This window comes from Drosophila ficusphila, unplaced genomic scaffold (genome assembly GCF_018152265.1).
Source record: "Drosophila ficusphila isolate 14025-0441.05 unplaced genomic scaffold, ASM1815226v1 contig_286, whole genome shotgun sequence".
NCBI classification, from domain to species: Eukaryota; Metazoa; Arthropoda; class Insecta; order Diptera; family Drosophilidae; genus Drosophila; species Drosophila ficusphila.
Window position 1 is genome coordinate 1,558,015 of NW_025064189.1, and position 20,056 is coordinate 1,578,070.

Here is a 20,056-nt window from a genome sequence, read left to right on the forward strand (position 1 = left end):
CAAACCCCATTCAAAATTCAAGTGGGCGTGTTCTGATGACATGCTGCCTGCTTACCTTCGGCACGTAATGCGCTGGGGATTCGCCAGTATTAGCCAGGACTCGCAGGACTCTGAGAGAGCGACTCAAAGGCAGCAAAGGAAATTCAGTAGCAGTGGTAGAGACACAGAAAAAAAAAAAACAATATTAATAACAGAGAGGCAGCCCACAGAGCCCAATCTAGAGGGCCATAATAATACATCAGCTGTGGCAATGCCCCCGCAAGGGGTTGTGCCGAACACTGGCGAGGACATCGAGGACATCATCCCAACCAGGCGGCTAATAGTCCTTCGTACCCCCAACCCCCTTCCCTCTCTTTCTACCCCCGCTTCTCCCCTCTCTCTCTCTCTTTCGCTGACGAACTGAAGCAGGCGGCAGAGTGAACGATCCGGCGAACGAACCGTCGAGCAACGCTTCATTGAAAAGTTTCAGCGTAATGGCTTTTGTTTGGCGTCGACTCGCTGGTAGGAAAAAGCCGGGGAAATGGGAAATGGGGAACGGGGAATGGGTCTTTCTTCCATAGCATTAAGTAATTGATTACATCTCGAGGGACTTTTAAGCGAGCCGAACCAACACGAAATGGCACGACACTATAAACCTCATAAATTTCTATAAAACTTGACTGCTCGGCGAAAATACAGCGTAAATATGTATATATATTTTTTCCCTTTGCTAAATAAGGAGAAAGGGGTTGAGGGGGCAGATTGTGGAAGGGAATGCACAACCAATTTGACTAGCCGTCGACCTTTACCGTGTTTCACCATAAACAATAACCATAATTTAAGTCCCATTCCTTTGAAAGTCAGCGATAATGTGGTTAGTGGAAGGCGAATGTTGCAAAAGGAGGTTGATTGTATCTCTGGAAAGGAAACTATAAGTAGCTTTAGTGGAAGATATATGATATGGCGTTTAATATATTACAGGAAGTGTAGTTTTATTGAAGTAAACAAATTTTAAATCTTGAACGAGATATTGTCATCGCTGCAATATTTATTAGTATTTTTTAAGAGACCTTAGTCTTTTATAATCCCTAAATAAACAAGCTAGAATGAACTAAAGAATTCGAATGGATTTTTTATAATTTGTTCATATTGAACTCAGTTTTCCATTTCCTAAGCTTTTTAACAGAACATTCTGACCTTGTTACCCATTCACCATACCATAGCATATTCCACCTAGATATTTCAATGAACTCCTCCGCTGAACCTCCCATCTTGTCCATCACTCTTTTCTTGCGCAGCTCACTTTCCGTTGTGGATTTTAAATTAAAAACACAGTGAGTTTTGTGCGGGTTGCGGGCTGCCAAACGAAACAAATAAAAACAACGGAAAGAAGACAAACAGCCCCGCCCAGCTGGGGCGGTTAGCCATTTTTATGGCGCCTAATTGCACATCGCTCCCGGAGAGAAAAACGGTAAAGGGAGAGAGGGAGAGTGTGGAGAGGGGAGGGAGAGGAAGAGAGGGAGAGAGGGGAGAGGAGAAACGGTGGACCTAACGTGAAAGGACTTGTGGGGCGGGAAGGACTCGACCGGGCCTCGGCTGTTATAATCATAAAATTGCTTTTGTGGCATACAAACCGGTTATATTGCTCCCGTGTGATAGTCGCCCCCCTCAAAAACCCCCCACCCCTCCCTTCCCTCTGCCCCCCTTTTTTGTCCCTAAGCTCCAGTGCTTCCCTGTCCGACTGCTTCTTCTTCTTCGCTTTCTATACAAATGAAAAATGTTGCGGTTTATTTTCATTTGGAGTTTTTCCCGAGTCCGCGCGCTCTAAACATAATTTGTTGCATTAATGTTGGCCACATTCACGGAAAAACAGAGAATGAGTCCTTCCACACACACACACACACACATAGTTTTTGTTTAATTTCAATGTAAATTGCTTGAGAGGGAAACGAAAATGGGTGGGTTCATGTGTGTATGTGTGTGTTATGCATGTGTGTGTGCCCTGCTAATTGCTTGGAGCCCTTGAGCTAGAAATTTTGCGCATAATTAGTGGCAAATGTGCATATGGAAAATGTGTGTTTGGAAATTGCCCCGAAACCTTTGTATGTGTACTTTGCATACACTGCCCCAACGAGGGTTAAACTCTCAAAAAGGACGAAAACAATTTCACTTTAATCAATGTTAAACTGCCGCCAAGGAGCCATTCCTTCTCCCACTTTCTGCTGAAAAAGTTTTCATAATCATTTTTTCTTTGAGGGGGGAAAACCCAAAGCTGCGGCTGTCAAATTTGCCTGTCACTCCATAAACCTACATTTTATAACTTCAAATGCTAAATGCCCCATAAAATATACAGGCCAAGGCGGGCTAACCGTCCGCCAAGGTGAATGGACAAACATAAAAATGAGAAATAATAATGCCATTGACAAATACAAAGCCATAAATTATAAATGCGAAATGCTTACTTATACACGAAATCTACTTTTCCTGCCGCAGCAGAAGTACAAAATAAAAAAAAATGAAGGAAAAAATACCCAACTGACAAGCGAGGGTGGGAAAGCCAAGGAAAATGGAAAACTGAAAACGCAACAGAAATACAAACCGCAACTTGTTATAAAATTAGTAAAATTTTCTCAGCAAACATTTACATTAACTACGGGGCCCACACACAGAAGTAATCCCCTGGAAGGACCTCCGCCTCCTTCGTCCTCCTGCAAGGACTTCAAAAGACCCATAGAAGCGTAACAAGGAATAGGGAGAAGAAACCAAAGCAGCAGCAAAAATAAATAAAAAGCAAAACGAGACCTGAGCCTGAGTCCCAAAAGTATTAAGAGAGCAAAGCAATTAAAATATGAAAATGTACAACTTTCATCTTTTTGAGCTCATTGCATAAATCATTTCGAATGCCTGACAGGGCATTGTGGGTGGTGGTGGTCCTGCTGTACTAAAGTGGGTGGTGGTTTCCCCCCCCACCCACCTTCTGACATTCAAATTTACTGTGTCGCTTTTGCTACTAATCAGCATAAGTCCTTGCCAAAGCGCACAAATGCTGCCCGGCCAAAAACCGAACAAAAAGTGATTTATTTCCAAATTGCCTCATCTCTCTGAACGTTTCTGCTTCACCTGTAGATACTTTATTCTGAAAATGGGATGGGAGAATCCGGAGGATGGCCACGCCTTCCTGCCACCGACAGTATAGGACATAATTATAATCATTGCGGCCGCGGTCTCAATTGTAATTATAAGTAGAAAACTAAGCCAGCAGGGAGTGAATGTTCGCAGTTCCCCAACAATTTTCCCAATGCCCTCGAGGCTGTGTGCGTTCAAAATTTTACATACAACAACGCGCCCGCCGAGGGAAAATTGCCATTGCGTTGGGCTAAGTACATGGATGCGTGTTGAGGGAATGTCTCTTCATGTCGTCTTCAATTAAAAGTTTGTACAAATTGCCAGCAATTTGTGCGCGACTCGGTTAATTGCCCAGGCCAACTGCTGGAAAAGGTATCATTAGATGGGGGTTTGCCAAAGGTGTTTTGCGCTCACAAAGTTCACAAACTTTGGCGTGAGTGTCAAATATATTTCAATTTTCACATGCAGCTCGTGAAATTTAATTGCTTATGAAGGGAATGAAAATTTAAATCGAACAAAATTCAAAATCCAGCTCAGGCTGTCGAGCACATGCCAAATTTTCATGTTTTCGCCTGATTTTGTTGTTAACTCTCAACTTACATCGTGTAACAAACTAACAAACATGAGAATCAAAAATCAAATTTAAAACCAAAATAATTGAAGTATAGGCAGCAATTTGAACGATGCATATATGTAGTATTATATATATATACTTCACAAATAAATACTCGACACACACACACATGTCGAGTGGTGGGGAAAAGAGGGGATTTCGGGGGTTTGATCCGCCCAAACGAGATGTGCGTATATAAACACAAGTATAACCAATCAAAAATCCAATTAAAATTGAGGAAAATTCGATTTGCATGTAAAATATGGAAAAAAACGAGACGAGAAACGAAAAGCGAAGAGAACTCTCGTTTCGAACGAGAGAGGTTGTGGAGGTGAAAACATAAAAAATATTTGGTATATGTGAAATTGAAAAGCCTGAAAAAAGGGCAGCTCGACACCAGGAGAACTCTGTTAGCATTGGATTGATGTGAATAGGGGATCTGGCACCAAATACAAAAAAAAGAAGCTGCAAAGGCAGAGGGGAAATGCAAATAATAATATAAAACAAATTGTGTTACCTATAAACGTGAGGCATTTGCAAACGGCAAATATTGCAATATATAGTATGTAGTTTGGAATGGAAGGCAATGGCTCACGAATTGATTTGTCTGAAGAAGTAAAGTCCCTTGAATCTGCTTATTGTAAACATAACTTAATTACTTTTCTTCTCTTCTCTATTTTAGGTAAGTCAAAGTTCTCTCTACCAGAAGTTCAAATCTAGCCTTAAGCTCGCAGTAAGTTTGTGATCCACTAACAATATCCACTTAACAGTTTCATAATTATGCCAAAAACTCTTTTCAACTGAATTCCTTAAGAACTTCACTCTGCAACCCTAGAACTTCCTCCTCTCTGTGTTGACTTTTTTAAATAGCTGCTACTGCATCTGTTTTAGCCGCGTTTGAGATGCTTTCCCATAGGGTTAATGCCAACACGGAATTCGGCTTAGTTTGGCTCATTTGTGCATTTGACACTTTCCATTGAATTGGCCAAAAAGCAATTTATTTAGCAAATTATTAAGCACATTACGTATAGAGGCCTCTGTCGATTTAATTAGTTTATTATTTGCTTTACTTTATGTGTGTGGGTGTGTATGTGTGTGTGTGACTTTGGTAAAATTGCGAATTATTATTGTTTAGCTGTTGTTAATAACTTTAGTGACGGCGATTTTTAGCGCGAATACAATTTTAATTGCATATTTCTGTGTGCCCTTTTGCACAATGAGGGTTAGTGTGTGTATGGGTGTGTTTGTATTGGTGTGTGTGTGTTAGTGTGCGGCTGAGTGTTAATTAATTTTGTGCTTGAATCGCCGTCAGTTGCATTTGCAATTGACTGCAAAGTGACCTCCGCATTGAGGATCGCTGCGTCGCCGTTTAATTAGTCCTCAATTTCCAATTAAATATTGCTCTTGCACTAATTAAATTTCACTTTTTGTAGCTCCCCCCGCTCCTCTCTCTCTCTCTTTCTCTCCTCCCTCTTGCACGAACCCATGTAATTTGTACAAAATTAATTAGAAATGTCCCCGCCCAGCTTTCTCCTCTTTCACTCATCTCGAATCGACTCGAAGTGAGGGCGAGCACGCAAAATCAAATCAGAGACTGTCGCTGAAAGCGTGGCTAAGAAAAATAACTCAAGGTAAATAAATAATTGAATTCATTAGGCAAATGAAAAATCCCGACACGAAGACCCCAAAGGATTCGAAGGATACAGAACACAAGGCAAAGGCTGGCGAAGGAGTAGTCCGCGTATTGACCCAAATCCGTTGGACAACAAGACAGTCGCCTGTCAGAGCTGTTAAAAACGTAAACACAAATAAAATACATTGTTTACCCATAGAAACACACACACACACATAGAACACACATGACACCAGTGTTTCCAAAGGACATTACCTGCGTCACGCCCTTCTCGAGTTCACCGTTCGCCTTTACGGCTGCTCATTAGTGACGAAAATCGAACAACTGAGCTAAAAACTAACAACGAAAACAAGCCACACACTCTCACATACAGACACACACACACATACACGCCCCATCAAAGGATCCAGGATTCAGAATGACGACGATGTCGAAAGAAGGAGGCGCTGACAAAAATACGAAAAATAACAATGGCAGCGACAAGGAAGCAAACAATACGACAAAAATAATACTGACAGGGACAGGTAGATAAATATAGAAGGAGAAGGGCTGTGCGGACAGGACGCAGGACGAATGGGGCATAACAACAACCATAATAATAATGAAGCACACACACACCCACACACACAACGCCATTGTGGCCACATTAAAGGTGTGTGAGCTGTGGTTAGGAGGTTTTTCCTCTCAGTTCCTCCAACTCGTTATACCCTTTGCAAGAGGTATTATAAATTTAGGAAAATATTATAAATTCAATTCCAACCTTATAAGTAAGGTATATATATTCCTGATCAAAAATATTAGAAATGCTAGTTTCAATGACGAAATCATAGATCGTAAACGGACCAACCAAAAAGCCAATCCCACACATATTTCTTCTGTTCGAAAAAATGTTCCTAACTTTTTGGAACCACAATTCCTTTTTTTATTTTTTAAGGATTTTAAGTATTTTAAAATTATTATACCTTATGAAACATATTTATCATGAAATTGTATTAAACAAATCATTAGAATATCATAATGGTATTTCACAAGGGTATATAAAACCTCAGCGTTTCCAGGATATCTCCCTTTATCGTCTGGATTTTTCGTTAGTTTCAGGTTAACAAAAGCAGCGCCAGAGGGTTGTTAACCCAGCCAAGTTAACAGGAGAGGGAAGATGGGTTCGAAAGGGGAGGCGAAATTATTGATTCTAGAACGTGTAATCATTGAGATGAAATGTCACAACGGTCGCAGCTGCGGATGTGGAAGCGACGAATATGTATCTCATTAGGTTGCGATGCCCGCTTGATGGATGTTATCCAATTATCTAGCATAAATACAGCAGCAAATCCCTGACAAGCACTAAGAATATTTCCACACGAAATTGCATGGCAGCCATGAAACAGAAACAAAACAGTAGAGTTAAGGGACTGGGGAGTGGAGTTTTGGTAGCTGCTACACGCTTCATTATGCAGCAAATTAGGCCCGAGATGCGGGGAGGAAAACTGTGGGATGGAATGCCTGGCAGCCCGAAAGGCTGGAAGCCCGAGATGATGAAACGAAATTATGCATTATGCATGGAAAACATGCAGTGCCAGCAGGCCAGATCCTGCCGCAGCAACCAGGACCCATTACACGTCAAGACGCCATGGCAAACTTACCCACCTGTGCGTCCCTGTGTGTTACCCTTGCACCCTTGCAACAACTCCCTGCTTCTAACTTTATTATTAAATCCGAAAACTTAAATGCAGAGAGGCGAACGAGCTGCTGAGCTGAGCTCTCCGGAGTGCACTCAGACTACAGTGAGTTATTAACACGCCTTGCCACATTTGCTGCCGAGCTAATGTGGCTTGGTTTAGTGGCTGCCCCACCAGCCACCAGCTACTGCCACTGCACCACCCTCTTGCAACCACCACCACCACCCGAAAACCCCCTTTCAAAAACCCTGTCTCCATTTCGGGGCCATGCTCCTGTGCCTGTCATTATGCTAAACTAAACGGCTGGCAGTGCTAGAATTTGCACCCGCAACCAGGATGCCTCATGCTTCATGCCACTTTCCCACTTGCCACGCCCCCCCCTTTCACCCTCCACCCCCTTCTGGTTGCACGTGCTTTTGCCAGGTATAACGGTAACATTTCCGTTGCAGCTTCCGCCGCTGCGAGCGCTTTATAATTATTTCGCCTGGCGGGCCTCCAGTTGATGGCATATGCTGCCTGTTGCCTGGATTGTCAGGACCTGTACGTGTTGCATACTGCACTAGTGTTAGTGCGAGTGTGTGTGTGTGAGTTATAAGCTTCATTAAGCATATGTACAGCACGTTGTAAGCTTTCCTCTGTGTGCATGTGTGTGAGTGTGTGCTGCTGCAATTAAGCATATTTAGCATAAGGATTTGTCATTTACGCTAAACTCACTTCCACTGGCAGATAGTTTTGGCCAAAAATAGATAATTAAACGTGGCTTGGGCAAGACAAGAGGGTTAATTAACGGCTCTTTAATGGCAGGTACTCTTGAAATCTGGATTGGATTACCCTCTTCAATTTTAAAGCCACTCTGGCTGACATTTCTATTAAAATCCACCAGCCCATGGTAGCCTCAAATTGCTTTGACCTTTGAACACCAGATGGGGTTCCCTCCCACCTTCCCACTCCCCTTCCAACCCCCTCACCCTCTATAAACTCATAACTCTCCGGCTGCGAAGCGAAAAAATTCCTCCACACGCACATTAAGTCACGTTTTCGCACCATTAACCCATAAAGAACGAGGAGGCGAGAAGGCGACACTGGCGAAAGCAGCTCAAGATTTACAAATATTGAACGTTTTTTCCTCTCTCTCTGGTTGCTCTGCTGGCTTTCAAGTCGTAAAGCAGTCACAAGCATATTTTATAGATTTTAATATGCGCGCTACATAACAAAAAAAAAAAAAAAAAAACGAACGCAACCCTCCTACGCTTGACTTTTAAATTCACGCCGAAAAGTAGGCAAAAGCCAAAGGCCTTCTTCTTTTTACAGGCAGGTTTTTTCCCATTCACCCTTGTCAGACTTCCGCGTTCCGTTTAGTGACTTTTTTCCCTTCGAGTTCTCTGCCCTCTGACAGAGTGTCAACGTGCCGGGGTTTTGGCCAAGTATGCGAGTGTATGCGAGTGTGTGTGTGTTGAAAAAAGCCAGCTTGATAAGGGTTTATCAATGCGACACAGTAACTTAGTGATTTACTCGTGTGTGCGTTGAATTTTTTTTTAATTTTGGAAATTGAAAAAGTGACTTTTGCTTTTCAGACTTTATATCCTCGGGGAATCATGAGGGGATGAGGAGGATGAGGAGGTCTTGCCTCCATCCCATAAATGTGATTGAAGGCTCAGATGAGGTTTAAGTTTAGTAGTTGTATCAATGTGTACTTTCTCTTTCCTCTCGCTGGCAGCAATTTGCCTTAATTGTCATTACCATTGATTGCATTTTGGCTGTACTCTACAATCTACAATCTACAATCAACCATCTACCATTTACCATTTACTATCGTCTTCCTGCGCCAACTAACATTTCAATCTGCCAGCCCACAAAGTTGCCAAAAATTGTTGTGGCTTAGCACATCCCTTCCGCCTTCCACACACACACACACCGAAAATATTGTGGGGAAAAGCGCTTTTCATCTTATGAAATCATTTTTGGCTTTCAAGGATTTCTGAGCCCAAAAGCGAACGAAAGATACACCTGGCCGTGCTATTTAAAATAAATAACACATACGAGCATACTACATATCCACCCACTCGCATCGAAAAAGCAAATAAATTGGTTTCGTAACCGCAAAAGCCAAACGGGGGGCGGGGCACTCACTTTCTCACATCAATTCAATTCAATCAGACATCAAGCATATACAATTTTCACTCGCAACACAAGAATTATACAATCAATGGCTTGCCAGCAAGCACAGACTTTTGCCCCCTTTTCGTTAACCCAAACTGAACCGATTCTGAACCCAAACCAAACCCGAACCGAAGCTTAACCCCCTGGAATCCTGGCAGGTATCTGGCTGGAGAGGAAATAAAATGCGGCAGGCACGTTGCAACACTATTACTTATTTCGCCGGGCTCGCAGACAGGCAGGCGCAGACGACAAGGACGACGTCTGACTGAAATGAACTACGTTTGTTTGTGATTGTGCGGCTGTGCGCAGGTGGAAAAACTGCTGCTGCTGCTGCTGGGAAAGCAGGTGCTTTTCCCAACTCCTCGGGGGGCTGGCAGTCCAAAAATGCAATAATCTTTCAGCGCCGTCGTCGTCAACGTTTAAACGTGACTTTTAAGCATGATGTTGTAATATTTTAACTTGACTAAAAAGAAGGGAAGGTGGGAGTTGAAAAGAAGGAGGAAGGGAAAGAAATGGGAGGGTTGGATCCTCCATTGTGTGCGGCTGCGAAATTGTTACAAATGCCCCCAGCGTGCATTTTATGGCCAGTGCGATAAATAAAATGTTGCAACAAACGGGGAGCACACTCACACACACACACACCCAAACACACATAGACCAGAAATATGTGCAAATAATATGGGGGAGCTCTTTGGTAAGGGAAAGGTATAGAAATAGTCCTGCTCCTGGATCCTAGAACCTGGCAGGCAGTCAGACAAACAATAACATAAATTTCGTTAGCTATTTTATTTTTTACCCCTCCCAGCTGTGTGTATGTGTGTGTGCCAAGTAATTGTGCAATATGTTTTAGAGGCTGGCAGGAAAGGGCCTTGACCAGGATGCGGAGTTGCTTACTGGTCGCTAAGTAGTCAAAGTCAACGAAGATATCCTGCAGCCAGGACCCAGTACTTTGGGTTTAAAGAGATGGAAGAGCAGGTTAAATGTGCGTTAAATTGCTAAGCGTTTTGCCAACTTTGTCGGCCATTACAATTACCGCTGGCAGTTTCTCTTGGCCCGGCTCTTCATCATATCCACTGCCGTTTTGTCTTGCCCTCCATGCGTAATTGTAATTGCAAGATTCCCCCGCGCCACCCAGAAGACGCTCTACAACCCCATCTATCTGTCTTGGCCAAAAGCTTAGACAAGTTTGCTGCTAAGCCAACATAAGTCCCGAAAGCATTTCATATACCAAAACGGAAAAGGCAACAAACTGCGAAACTTGTGTTAGTGTATTTGCCCGAATGATTGTGTAGCTTAGGGTGGACCCTTTTTAAGGTTTAAATAGACAACTAAACGTTGTAAAAAAAATAAAAGTCATAATGATAATCCACAAAATATTTAAGGAATGGAAACACTGCGTATGAGTGATATTTCTTAAATTTCTAATATAATATTATATTATCATCTTTTAAACAACTTAGGTCCACCCTACCGTATCGGTGTGTATTTGTGTGTGTTTCAGTCCGTTTCTGTTGTTTTCGTTGTGGTGTTTGTCTTAGTTAAATTCCGAAAGGCGTAACGGGTAACGAGCGGGGCGCGGGTGCATTGAGTGCGGCTTAAGTGTTCATCGACTCAACCGCAGCAGAAACTCTGCTTCGTACGGAGGTCCTTTTCCCCAACCCCCAACCCCCCAACCCGTATCTCCGCCCCCTCAACACTCCACCGCCCAGCTGTCAATAGCCTGAGTCTGCTGCAAGTTCAATTAATTGCGCGCAACGAACAAACAAACAAACAGCAACAACTACAACAACTACAGCAACAAGGAAAAGCAACCACAAAAATTAAATTAAAGTAGAGCGCACCACCTTCCTCCCCTCAATCATTCTGTTTCCCTCTCTCTCAATCTACCCTTCTCTTTTCGCCCTACCCCTTCGTGTAAATGAGTGATGTGCATGAAGAGCGCTAAAACACTTTTGTTTGCCTGTGTGAGTGCACATGTGTGTATGTGCTTGTGTTTGTGTTTGAGGCTAGATGAAGACGTATGGTTATTGTGATGACTCTTGGAAAATTGATAAATATTGCAAAACGCACTAACACACACACACACATACACACCCAATCTGTGAGACAGAGAGAGTGGGAGAAAATATAATTTAATTAAAATGTTTTATGTAAGACATGTTTATTGAAGCATTTTCTCTTAAAACTTCCCAAAGCAATTTGATTGACGGACTTGATTTCGTTGTTGCTGTTGCAATGTCCTTTATCCTCCTCCCTCGATTGTTGTTTGTTGATTTTATTTGTTGATTTGTGGCATCAGCTGCTGTCAAGGTGTTGAAGAGTGTTCTACGCCTGAAGTTTTGCATCGATTTGCTACTGGAACAGCTTTGTTTTCCAAGAGTTAAGTCAGGCAATATATTTTCAATTATGTATGGAAGACTTTGTTTGTTCCGATCCGAAAAGGACTTCTAGCTTAGAATAATCTGCTAAAACCTTTCCTATTAAGGTTCATATAAACTATTGTGGTAATTAATAATAATCATTGGCCTTAGGTCTTTGTGTATTGCTACCATCTAGACTTAAACTATACTTTTATTGAATATCGATATATAATCACCATTATTTCCGTATATACGCATATGCCATGTGTTGTTGTCGTGTAATTTAAAATATTTCCTCAATTCTTTATTACGTATCAGCAAACGAATAATATTATCTTCACCAATCAGTGTTTAAAGAAAACTCAACCAAATCAAACTTTGATGCTCTTAAATATCAGACAATATTTACCCGTATATATATTTTTAATTTAATACAATTTTAGCAGATTTTTCGATTCCATTCTAACTCCCGAATTTCCCTCCCACGCATATTTATCTTAATTAAATTTTCTGTTTATTTTTCCCCGATAAAATTTTATACCTCTGTGTTGTTGTTTTTCGATGTTGTGCGTACAGTTGACCACTGAAAATAATCGACACAATTCAGGAAAGATTTAAACAATTATGCTAAATGTTGTGTTATATCTACTCTTATTTACGTATCTCTTCGAGAGACTTGCCGCAAAACTTTAAATAGCAATTTTGTATTGTTGTGCCACGTAAACATTTGTTGTGCATTATTTTCATGTTGCTCTTTTCCGTAGTATAAATACAAAAAAAATATATAATAAAAAACCTGGTCATTTAAAACAGCAAAAAATCAATTAATTAACAGTATGCAACAACATTTCAAAAGTAAATATTTTACTGCAAAAAACTCACGTTCAATCAGAAAACCCCAAACAACAACAGAGATTATAAAACTTTATTTATTCTTACTTTTCTCTTTCTTTTTTGCTCTTCTCTTTTTTTTGCAAAACTTTGAAAAACACCGAAATACGAATACCAAAATATATTAACACAAATTTAGCTATCGCCCTGAGAAACATGGAGATGTCTGCGTTCAACTAAAGACGGCGCTTACAATGGAAACTTGGAAAATCACTCCGATTCTTGTTACCAATTAACTCTACGATTGCTTAATAAAAGAGGAGAACGCAGAGCAAACGTCCCTTAATGTAAATCTGAGCTTTTAAGGCATCAAAGTTTGTTAATGTTAACAGTTTCATTAAGCCGTCATAAAGTTAAAAGTTTAAAAGTCGTGCCTCAAGTAGGAAGAGCCTTAAGCCGTCGAGTTCAAACCGAAACAATATGCTGAAATTCCTTATTCCAACAACACTACAGGGATATAAATAATAATCTTTAATAAATATATTTATTGATTAAGTTAACATTTCAAGAATGATCCAATCGCGAGCATTAAACAAATAGCACGGTACAAAAGTTACTAAATCAAACAACAAAAGCAGATTAGCTCTTACAATTCAACCAAAAAGTAAGCTTTCACATATTTTATACAATTTACCAGTAAGATATCTTTTTATTAGATTTAATTCGAGTAAAGCATATAATAATTCAGGGAAATTACGGCCAGACCTTTTGAAAATCTCCAACGGAGTTATAAAAACGAAGAAGACCATATAATTATACAAGCGAATGCAGGACAACCTCTGTCTAGCGCTCATAAACTTTAAATTCCGCTTTATCGTGAGTTGCCCCTTATTATACACACGTATCTGTATATAAATGAAATAAAAAACAAATCTGAACACACATAAACGAGAGCCACAAAGGGGACATTCTCCGGGTGACATTTTCCATTTTCCGTCGCCCGGCTTTTTTCGCTGCTCTTTTCCTTGAAACATTTCACGTGAACTGCGGACACTTTTATGCGTTTGAAATGAAAATGCCATGTGCCATTAACATTATCCCTGACGCGTCACTACTTAAAATAAAAATTTCTATATTTTTTACACATTTATTTATATCAAAAGGAGCAACGACAACGACAACGACGACGACGTCGACGACGAAGAGCACCTTTTGGTCGTCGGTCGCCTTTTATAGCCAATTTCTGGTTACCCACAGTGTGCAGCCAATTTCATGTCAAGCTGCAGCCGCAGCAGAACCAGCGCAAAATGATAATCCCGGGGTCATAAAAAATTTTTACTTTATATTGACTTTTAGTGCGATAGTCAAGCCAGCGGAAAAAAGCGGAGACAAGGTGCACATGAAATGTTAATGGCTTGTCAAGATTGCCTTTCCAAGTGCCGGCTTTCTGGATTCTGTAGGTGAAGATACCGAATTTATCACCGGTTGCAAAAACGAAATGCAAATCTTTTCCAACGAACAAGGCACGTCTCGAAATAACAAAGAGTTTAGAAATCATGTTGTTAATGGTAAATGGTTTATTGAAATTCCCTTTTACATAAAACAGAAAGCTTACGAACCTTCGTTATTTTTAAAGTAAAGAATATTTTATTCAACTCAAGAAAACCTAAATGGCAATCTTCCAGTCTCTTTCTTCAGCCACTCAGAAAGTCTGAGAAAAGTTTATCCCTTTCAATATTAATTAACACTTCAATACCACAGCGGCGAAGACAAAGTTTCTGCCTTCTTCCTATTTCCGCTCGGTCTGTCTTTGACTTTTGGCCCTGGCCAAACAAAAACTTTTCTGCCTAAAAATGTGACTATGAAAATGTCTGGCACTGCAGCCGCACGCAAATTCACGCTGACACTAATTAACAATTAGGCGCATTTTAGCGGCTTCTACCCATTTCCAATTCCCCGGAATCAGAGTGGCTTAACTTTTGAACTACTTACAAGCCTAATAACTAATTTGCTTCCAACTTTGGTCTTGCCTCAAGACCAAGCAAAGCTCTCTCTTTCACCAGAATTTGTTTAAGAATTTTCGAGTTTGTCCCCAGCCTATAGTCGAGTTTTACGCTTATTACAGAAGAATTTCAAACTGACAAATAAACTCGGAGCTCAAAGTCGCCGGAAGGAGGCCCAAAGGATTCGCGCAACAATGACAACAAAGGCGAAAAGAGCACCGAGCACAGAGCAGTTTTCAGAGCCCCAGGAAGCTGGTGCTGAGTTATCTCTAGTCATATTTAAACGTCAGAACTGGGGAGACTTTTGACAATTGCCACACAATTGTCGAGCGACGACGACACCAAATGTTTGCCGGCGACGCCGCCGCTGAGGGACTCATAAAGGGAGCATTTAGCTTATTTGCTGTATAAATACTGACACCTCCGCTTGCTGTGCAGGGATGACTATCGAGACTGGCAGGCTTTCAGTCTGTCTGAGGGTCATAAAAACGGGATGTGCCTGCAGGCACACTTGGCCACCGAGAGGCAAGGCAATTGCCGGCAATATTGATGGGGCAGCATAACATTTGCAACATCTGATCCCAGTGATTGGGCTCAGCATATGGCGTAAGAATTGATTGTGCCATGGAGTCATTTACATTTTAATCAAAGCTTTCAGAGAGGATGAATTTCCCAACCCCCAAGCTCATGTTTCTGGAATATTTTTACATTAGCCTCGTTACATGTCAAATGAGTGTCACTAATTACATATTAATTAGTTTCCTTTTACCAGTCACTCGCTTTTCCACTCCCCCTTAAAGCACATCATCAATCAAACGGGAGTGCTCTAATAAAATGTATAGAAAAATGTAAATGAAAAACTACTCGAGGCTCAGTGGAGAAGTGCCGCCTGCTTAAATCAATGTATATATACATAATTCTAATTAAATTTTCATTAGAAGCTGTTGAGAACACCGGGCATATCAGCCTGAAGAGCCTGATGAACTGTTGGGCAGCATTAAGTATACGATTTGGTGCTCATTTACCCATTTCCTGCCTAAGTAATTACAATTTCAATAATTTATAGCAGAATAAACGTGGTCAGACGAGATACAAACACATAAATACGGAATGGAAGTGAATGAGGGGGATTTCGTTTTCAATCAATTTTTGCCAAGCAAATATTATTCCAAGCCCAGCACTCATCTTCCACAAAGTTTTGTAATTATAACGAGGAGCTCGAAAATCCCCACAAAATAATTAATAACTTAAACATATTTACATAGCATTTTGAGCCATCTGCAGTAATCAGATTAAGACATTTTCAGATATGAATTGGTCGCATTACGGCAGGATCTTCATTTGTAGCTGCCCAGTTGCTCCTCCAGAATGCTGGCTAAGCTGTGAAAATTAATGGAGTATTTATTTGTTTGCTTAATGATTTATTAGCTGCAATGGGATAGTAAGCAAAGGGTTCACAAGATTGATTCTAATCCCCCGGGAAAGGCAGCTGTCTTGGGCAGCAGAGAAATTTATACTTAATGCGCACACCTGATTCGCCAGAGATCTCGTCTCGTCTCCAGAAATTTATTCAAATGGCCCCACCTGTCCACTTGGCGGCAGAACTAATCCTCAGACGCTCATTAGCAGCCATTAAACGTCAATTTACATGTCAATTGGCAGCAGTGCCCAGGCATCCAGTCAAAGGAAGCCAGCCAGTACAGTGAAAAAATGCAAGACGAACGAAGAGTGGAGGGGGTTTTCAGGGACACATGAGCTTTGGGCTTTGACTCTCGCTTTGTCAGCGACTTTGTGTTTAGTTTTTTTTGCAGTCCTCTGGCGCCGCTGTCTCCACATTTTTTGTATTATTCATAGACGCGACTGGCTTTTTCACCTCTAGCCGGGACTTAAAATACAATTATTTTCCCCTGGAGAGGGGAAAAGCGCTGAAGATGCAGCTGGATGTTGGAACGTTGGCTGGTGGAGTGCTGGATGTTGGATGATGGTGGCTGGCTGGGAAGATAAGCAAAAACATAACGTGCAACAATTAGTGGCCTGTCCTTGTCGTCTCCTCCGGCGCAGCACATGTACAAAAGTTGCCATGTGGTTAGCTAATTTAATTTGGCTTTCTTTTTGCCGCCCGTCGCCGTCACCGTTGCCTCTTTCTCCGTTTGGCTTTCGCTTTGGCTGTGTGGCATCAAAGACAACGACACGTTAATGACTTCTTTTGCCGTGGCAACACGAAACCAGGGGGCAGGCATAAAAATAAAATCTAAAAACTGCCACACACACATGGCTAGCAAAGGCAAAGGCAAAGGAATCACGAGGACGAAGGACCCCGGACCAGGAGCCACTTAACTTGTCTATATGAGCCTAATGGCCTTTAATATTATTTTCACTGCTCTTTCCTTCAGCTCAGAGACCGAAAAAAAGTTGCAAAAAAAAACAGGCAGAGAGAAGAAAATAAAGGGAAAAAGAGGGAGAGAGAGAGCAGCCAAAAGGGAATCTGAAAGCCCTGTGTGCATTTTATCCCTGCCGGTCTGTGTCGTTGTGCCCCAGGTAATTGTAGAAAATTGCTGCAACGCCAGGCTAAACATTGTGCAAATCCTTTTGTCCTGCCACCCTAACCTTCCCTTCCCCCTTCTTCTTCTTATCCCTCTCGTTTTTTTGTTGTATTTTTTTGGCCGCAACTGTTAACAGCCAGTTGAACTATGCCATTTCATATGTACAACAGCAGGCGCCGCAAAGTATGCTGCACTATTTTTACCTTGTCCTGCCCTCCGTTTCAACGTGCTTTACATTTTTATTAAGCCAACCCTTCCACAGCCACTGCCACAGCCACTTTTAGAGTTCCCTTTACCCTTCTTCTTGTTGTTGTTTAGCATGCCAGGGGCGTTGTTTGGCTTATTGCACGTGCTTGGGAGAGGGTCACTGGATAGGAAAGGATAGGATAGAAGAGGACAGGAACGGAACGGAACCCAAATGCCATTAGGCTTAACCCCGGACACAAGACAATTGCCTGCAGGCCATGTGCATGGGTCCAACGTGTCGTATTAGTTATTTTCTACTTCGATTGCTTTTGCCACTTTAACGCGACAGCAGCAGCTGGGGCGGACTGGCTGGCTGTCTGTGGCAAGTGTTTTGCCAATTATGTGACGCTCAATTTTCGATATGATACGAGTGCGAATGCGAGACGCTGGGTGTCCTTGCCCCCTGCAGCTTATATCCTTTTTGAAACCGAAAAAAATGTGAAATTGAGAATTGAGAAATCCAGAAATCCAGAAATCGAGAGGGTGAAACTACAGCTGTATGTGTGTGCCATCCATTTGCCAGTAGATATTGATTAGATTCTAGTGAATCTCCTGCTGATCACCAAATAACCCACCCACCACCATCATCTATCGCTCACCCCTCCCCCTAGTTTTTAACCTAAACTCTAAGTACTTTTAAGCCATACTTCCCATTTCCTCATGCTCGCCGTAATTTTTACCAACTCTTTTTTCAAGTAGTGGCTAGCGTGTTCAATTACCTTTCGATGTCTATCCTTAAATTAGTAGCTCTGTGCGTGGCCAGCTTGTAAGTGTGTGTGCGAGACGGTTTGCTTGTGTGTGCGTGTGCGTGTCTGTTTTATATATATATATAAATATACATACCTATATATTACGTATATGAATAGCTAATTTCAATTCTTGTAAGTTGTAAGTTAAACAAAGAACAAATTGTACGACAATTTTAACTAAATATCACCCATTTTTATCTTCTTTTCTTTCCTTTTTATGTAACACTTGTTCGTGCTCTATATCAAATATATATGATTGAAACGAAAAAAAAAATATGAATACATCAAAATTGGCAAAATTGGAAAACTGACAATTCTTCTACTTATTATTTTCAAAAAACTGATTTGACTTTTTTTGTGGTTTTATTCGTATTGTTTTTGATTTGATTCGGTTTTTTTCATATCGAAATTTCTAACTTCTTGATGCAACAATTTCAACAAAAAAAAAATTTGTTCCGCTTATAAAATCGAAATTTGTACTCCCTATTCCCACCAAAAAAAAAAAAAAAAAACAAAACCTAACCACATTAATAAATGTTGTAATTGTATTTGCTCTATTGGTGCTCAAACTATCCACCCAAACACCAACGAATTTCTCCTTAAATAAATGTTGTTGCTTTATACTTTTCTTTGGGTATTTTGCGCCTGTTGAAATTTTTTGAAAAATTACCAAACCAAAAAAAACAATTACGTAAATGTGCCTGCTGCGTTCGTTACTCGTTACAAAAAAAAAATGTTGCGTAATGTGTAACCCTGTTGCATTTACATCTCTCTTTATACGACACACTTACATATTATGATCGAAAATCTATGTTTTTTGCGTATTCATTTTCCGGATTTCACTTTGATTTGATGCGAATTTTCTCTGGCTATGGCTTCTTGATTGAAAATGTATCATTTTCACACACCAAAAAACAAACACGATCGAACACACACTGCCACCCACGAAAAACAAACAAAACAAACATACAAACAAACATATTGCCACTTGTCCATTTTGCCGTCTCTTTTGGTGCAACAAAATTGAAATCAAAATCGTAAATCAATCGTAATCAATCAAAATCAATCGGATCGATCGAACCACATGACATGACATGAAACATGAACAAACCCGAAACAAAAACAGAGCATTTAGATCGCAAGCTGTTCGTTGGCATGCTCAGCAAACAACAGACCGAAGACGATGTTAGACAAATCTTCCATCCGTTCGGCACTATAGAGGAGTGCACCATCCTTCGCGGCCCGGACGGAGCTAGCAAAGGTGAGTACCGTTATATCTTTAACCTATATATTACTATACCCTATCTACAGCTTTACCCACCTTTGATTCCCACCCAAGATACTGTTCATATCAAGTATACGTAACGTGTTCGGCTCGTTATCTGTTGTATTTCCAGTTATTTGGTTAATGATAAGATTTTGTTGGTCGTTTTTTGGCATTAGCTTGGTTTGTGTGTAGACGTGCTAAGAGTATTTTAGATTAAAACCCGGCTTACTCCTTACGGTAAAGCTTGTGAAATTATTAGCTGCAAATTTGTCATTGAAATAATAATGATGGATTGACCAAAAGTTGCATTCAATTTGGGTATACTAAATATACTTAATATGTGAGCCTCTGTATCAGTCTTTAAATTAATTTATTATACTTAAAACTCTCTTGATTTTATTTAGGAGTAACTGCCCAAAAACATCTTTCATCTGTAGGAATATTAAGTATACGTAAAATCTGTGTTTTGCTTCAACTTGAGTTTTTTTTAGGTTTTCCAACTAAATTAAAACTTATGCCATTATTGACTCCAAACTTCTCGTGCAGCGAGAACTGATAAACTGAAGCACTGAGTTCCCGTGGCCAACTGATAATGCCCCATGTCGAAATGTGGGCAGCTGTGCAACGAGCCAAATAATCATCGCAAACATAACCATAACAATTACGCAGCTTTTGGGGCAGATTGGGGGGCCTTGAGGTGGCATAAAATAAAAATCGGGTAAACAGTTCAATTAAAGTTGTTTGCTTTTGGCAGCGTTGCTCGTTTCACACGCTGGCCATTTGCATTTGTATGCGGCATTTGCAAGTAAAAATACGCGCGCACACACACACATGCACAAAGCAAACAAATGGTGTATAAAAAATGAAAGA

The 20,056-nt window shown here is 40.9% G+C and overlaps 1 protein-coding gene across 16 annotated transcripts in view; it reads left to right on the plus strand.

The window, feature by feature from the left end:
• The window catches only part of LOC108095412 (CUGBP Elav-like family member 4), a 138,515-nt gene that overhangs the window by 51,104 nt on the left and 67,355 nt on the right, over positions 1–20,056 (plus strand). For 8 of the 16 annotated variants that reach the window (XM_017196499.2, XM_043207790.1, XM_017196501.2 and 5 more), the window contains one exon: positions 19,046–19,180. The exons of the other annotated variants lie outside the window; for them this stretch is intronic. In XM_017196499.2, the coding sequence (XP_017051988.1) occupies positions 19,046–19,180 (135 nt within the window). The remainder of the gene's footprint in view (positions 1–19,045; positions 19,181–20,056) is intronic. 16 annotated transcript variants of the gene reach the window in all.